Below are 5350 nucleotides of genomic sequence, written 5' to 3'. Positions count from 1 at the left end.
TACTTGGGAGTCTGTTTATTGTGTAAATATTGCGCACTAGAAGCAGAGTGGTTTTGCATTCTTCCCAACAATGTGTGAGGCACTTATTTTGCAAATATTGTCTTAGCTGCATTTTTCACGGAGAAAGACTTAAATCATCTGTTTTCAAAATCGTTTAATAAAGATTTTTATCTTTAAATAAATTTCCTTTTGGTTTGCCTATTTATGGAGGGTTATTGAAAGAAAGGAAATGGCAACCCACTCCAGTACTCTTGCCTGGAAAATCCCATGGACGGAGAAGCCTGCAGGCTACAGTCCGTGGGGTCGCGAAGAGTCGGACACGACCTTCGTGTGTGAAATACACGAATTTCAATAGTGAAATTAAACTTTCACTATTGAAAGAAAGGAGTCAAGAAAGCAAACTCGAAAGTGGAAAACTTTGTACTTAGCCAACACCCTGGGTAAGGGAAAGTGGCATCTACGAAAATACGAAACCCCAGCTAGACACGGAGGTCGTGGCTCAGGAGCAAGGTTTCCAGGGCGCACGCGCAGAATCTCACCTGGCGCCCCCATCCTTCTTTCTTCCCCCGGACAATGTTATCGCGAGTCTTGGGATCAAGTCTTGGGATCAACTTGTGGCGATTGCGGAGGCAAAGTTATCGCGAGAAGTAATTGGTTGCTATAGTTGCGAAAAACGCTTCTGCGGCTGTTCGGTAAGACTGATAGTACTCCTTAGAAAATCATCCCTTTTCGGGCTCACCACTCCAACCCTGTGGCCACACCGCGTTACCTTAGTCTCTTCTCCTTCAGCTTAACCCACAGGCCGCATCTCTGCACGATTTTACTCGCATACAAACCTGAAAGCTGCCGACCCCGCTAAGCCCCCGACTCTCCCGCCAGGCCCAGGCCTCCCACTCAAAGCCAGACTCAGAACCCACTTCCCGGTTTGTGCCGAGATTCCCCCACAAGATAAGCGCACACTGGACTTCTGTCCCCAGACCACCGCCAGTAACATCATCTTTCATGTAAACTGTTCCTTTTTCGTTGTTTTTTTTAGCGATTTAAAAATTGTTTTATTATATTAAAATTTTAAAGATTGTAGTATAGTTGATTTACTGTAGTGCATCTAACCTATTTCTAAACTGACTTCCCCTCCTGAAACTTCTGAGCAGATAACAAGAAACGCGTACCTTGTCAGTGGCAACAGGAGCCCCCACCTGACTGCCTTGACTATAACTTTTAGCTGGCCAGATTTCTTGCACTCATTTAACAAATATGCTGCTAATGACTCTTGCCGACAAGGCATGATGCCAGGCACTCAGGGGCTGCAGAAATGTGTGACAGATTACTTGTCTTTAAAGGAGTAATTGAGCATTCAGTAGCACTCAAGTAGTGCCTGTCAATAACACCTTTTGTGCAGTGCTTCATTGATTAAGCAGTTTTACTATTTTAGTGGATATTCACAACAAATGTGTAACAGAGCAGGTTATATTATCTGTTTTACAGAAGGTGACACTGAGGCCCAGAAAAGTTAGGCATTTCTCCAGGGTCAGGCTAGTGAAGGCCTAATTCGTGTACTGTTATTGAAAAAGAAAAAAGGAAACTTATGTACAAGATCATTTCAAATATAAACTTGGTAAGAAAGTTGTCAGGGCCACTTAGGCCCTAAGTCAGCCTGGAGACGTAACTGTTTCACAAGTGATCTGAGACTTGTAGGTAACGGAAAATGAGCGAGTTGTTAGAAAGAGGCAGAATACTTACAAAGCTTGGGGACAGAAATATCTCTCTTTTTTTTGTACCACCAGCCTAGACACACTTAACAAAGTATATCCTATGAAAATGTTGGAATTGCATTAAGTTCCATTTTTAATTGAGTCAGAAAATATGACCTCTTTTTTTCCTTAACAGCTATCCAATTTATTTTTGAAATTGTGTCCTTAGTGTTGTAAAATCATTTGAAAATATCTTTGACTAAATAAGACATAATGTCAGAACTTTTTTCAGTGGGCTAACATTCTGTATGCTTGCTACTTTCTTGTTATCAAAAGATGTTTTTCTAAAACTGAGAGATTAAATAACCCTTGAGGGGAGTCTTGCACATCAGAAAAAAAAAAAAGAAAAAAGCTACCAAAACCACTATGAAGGATGTGGGGGATGGGAGGTGGGGTGATGGCTTTCCTACCCTCTTTGCCTTGTCATAATTTGTTCTTAATGGGTAGTTACATGTATAAGGACGATTTTTTAGCACTAACCAGCAGAGTCATCCTTGTGACTAGCTCCCTAAAGCACTGCCTGTCTGGCACCAATGATTGGAAAGGGGACAAAGCAGTACCAGAGTAAGGCATTTCCCTAGGTTTTCCCCTGGTATTGGTTATGCTGTACTGTGGATAGTCGTGCAGCTGTGGCGTATAAGGGAACAGGTTCACTTATTATGTTCACAGAGCTCAGAGAAGACCAGAGAGACTTTGCCCAGGTGCTGATATGGAGCAGGTGTCATCAACAGGCAGACCTGTGCAGATCACTGTGACAGAGGGATATGACTTGGTAAAGTTATTTTCGGGAATCCTAGAAGTCCCTAGTTTATTCGTTCTTCTTAAAAGTACTTTTGTCTTCAGTCTCTTGTCTCTCTGTCAGTCATCCTATTGTGGCTTGGGGAAGAATGTGTTGGGAACATTAGCAGGAGGAATGGAGTTCTGCATATTTCTGTCCCACCAGATCCCTTGGCTTTACATAGTAATGGCACTTCCTTCTCAGTGTTCCTTATTGTCAGTCTATAATCTGCAAGTCATGTCAGTGTGCATAAAATACCTGGCAATTTAAATACTAAACTTAATGAGGGTAAAACAGCTGGTTTTCATTTTCCTAAACAGCAGTTCCTTTCTCCTGAAAAGGATCTGAATTCTTCCAGAGCTTCTCTTGTGATTAATTTCATTTGATGAAACTACAGTATAAGTATTAAACTTTAAAAGAATAATGAAATGTCAAAATATTCATTCAGTACTATGAAGTCAAACAGCTTATTCCAAAACAGGATATAATAAATGATCTCTACTTTATTTGAAAGGTATATATAAATGTGTATATATATATACATAACAGCAAAACACTAGAAAATATATTATTACAGGTAATTAGTTTTTCTATGTGCTTTCCTCACTTTTTCAAAACTTCCACTCCAATTAAAAATGAAATCATAAAAAATTTCCACAGTGTGCTTTTATAATCATATAAACACAATTGAAAAACTTATTTTTCAAAACTTCCAACTTAATGGCCTTTAAATAGAACATTGCATTTAGCTACAGCTGTATTCGTTTAATGACTTTCTGCTGCTGCTGCTGCTGCTAAGTCGCTTCAGTAGTGTCCGACTCTGTGCGACCCCATAGACGGCAGCCCACCAGGCTCCCCCGTCCCTGGGATTCTCCAGGCAAGAACACTGGAGTGGGTTGCCATTTCTTTCTCCAATGCGTGAAAGTGAAAAGTGAAAGTGAAGTCGCTCAGTCCTGTCCGACTCTTCACGACCCCATGGACTGCAGCCCATCAGGCTCCTCCATCCATGGGATTTTCCAGGCAAGAGTACTGGAGTGGGTTGCCATGACTTTCTACTTCCCCCATTTGTATTTGTGGTATAGCTTGTTAGAAAAATGTTTAAAATGTGTCAGTTTAAGTCACAATGGGTTGCCAGAGGTGGGAAAATTCTCTATTTGAATATAATTGTGAAGTATGTTTCTGTCAACAGAAAGGTTTTAAAGGAGATACTTCAGTTACCTTTATTCGTGCAGAATTCAATCAAGTGGTTCTGGGAGACTCTGCAAAAATTACTGTTTCTCCAGAAGGAACTGCAAAATACAACTTCACTTGCAGCTTTGAGTTCAATCCTGAAGGAGGAGGAATCGCTTTAGATGACCTCGCCCACAAGCCTGTGTTCTGTAAGTCCTTGTGATTCTAGATACATTAATTATGTGAGTGATCAGGGTATTCTGAGGTATTTAGTAGCTCTTGTTGGGACAGATGAACACATCTTAACCTTTTTAATCTAGGAATAACACAGAATAATTTGAGTCTTACCTGGTTCTGGCAGTTGTCACTATGACCTGCTAATTTTAATCAGTTTGTATCAAAGACCTTTTGACATGTAACTGGACTTTTTAAAATGACTTAAAACTTTTTTCCAGATTGGCTTTATTCTTTCCAGCGGTTGATAAGAAAACACATATATGATAAAAAAAAAAAAAGAGAATTTATACAATTTTGAAGAAACAGTAAGCAATAACATAGTGAAGTATACATTATACAGAGTGAAATATAAGTATAAGTATAAGTATACATTATACATAAGTATAAGTATATGTATATGTATAAGTATACTTATAAGTATATGTATAAGTATACTTATAGTATAAGTATATGTATAAGTATATGTATAAGTGTGTATAAGTATATGTATAAGTATATGTATATGTATAAGTGTGTATAAGTATAAGTATATGTATAAGTATAAGTATATGTATAAGTATATGTATAAGTATATGTATAAGTGTGTATAAGTATATGTATAAGTATATGTATATGTATAAGTGTGTATAAGTATATGTATAAGTATAAGTATATGTATAAGTATAAGTATATGTATAAGTATATGTATAAGTATAAGTATATGTATAAGTATACTTATACATAAGTATAAGTATGTGTATAAGTATATGTATAAGTGTGTATAAGTATATGTATAAGTATATGTATATGTATAAGTGTGTATAAGTATATGTATAAGTATATGTATAAGTATATGTATAAGTATACTTATACATAAGTATAAGTATGTGTATAAGTATATGTATAAGTGTGTATAAGTATATGTATAAGTATATGTATAAGTATAAGTATATGTATAAGTATAAGTATATGTATAAGTATACTTATACATAAGTATAAGTATGTGTATAAGTATATGTATAAGTGTGTATAAGTATATGTATATGTATAAGTATAAGTATATGTATAAGTATAAGTATATGTATAAGTATAAGTATATGTATAAGTATATGTATAAGTATACATTATACAGAGTGAAGTAAGCCAGAAGGACAAACACCAATACAGTATACTAACGCATATATATGGAATTTAGAAAGATGTTAACGATAACCCTGTATACGAGACAGCAAAAGAGACACTGATGTATAGAACAGGCTTATGGACTCTGTGGGAGAGGGAGAGGGTGGGAAGATTTGGGAGAATGGCATTGAAACATGTGAAATGTCATGTATGAAACGAGATGCCAGTCCAGGTTCAATGCACGATGCTGGATGCTTGGGGCTGGTGCACTGGGACGACCCAGAGGGATGGTATGGGGAGGGAGGAGGGAGGA

General features: G+C 37.4%; 1 protein-coding gene across 4 annotated transcripts in view; it reads left to right on the top strand.

The window, feature by feature from the left end:
* Positions 1-241: 241 nt before the first annotated feature.
* Positions 242-5350, top strand: part of CFAP70 (cilia and flagella associated protein 70) — an 83291-nt gene continuing 78182 nt past the window's right edge. The window contains exons 1-3 of one of the 4 annotated variants that reach the window (XM_024986691.2): positions 242-692; positions 2421-2523; positions 3719-3908. In XM_024986691.2, the coding sequence (XP_024842459.1) occupies positions 2461-2523; positions 3719-3908 (253 nt within the window). In that variant the 5' untranslated portion in view covers positions 242-692; positions 2421-2460. The other 3 variants (XM_024986692.2, XM_059882539.1, NM_001205969.1) reach the window with 3 other exon arrangements.

Source organism: Bos taurus, chromosome 28 (assembly GCF_002263795.3).
Source record: "Bos taurus isolate L1 Dominette 01449 registration number 42190680 breed Hereford chromosome 28, ARS-UCD2.0, whole genome shotgun sequence".
Lineage (NCBI taxonomy): Eukaryota > Metazoa > Chordata > Mammalia > Artiodactyla > Bovidae > Bos > Bos taurus.
The sequence above is the reverse complement of the archived record's forward strand: the minus strand, read 5'-3'. Positions and strand labels throughout refer to the sequence as shown.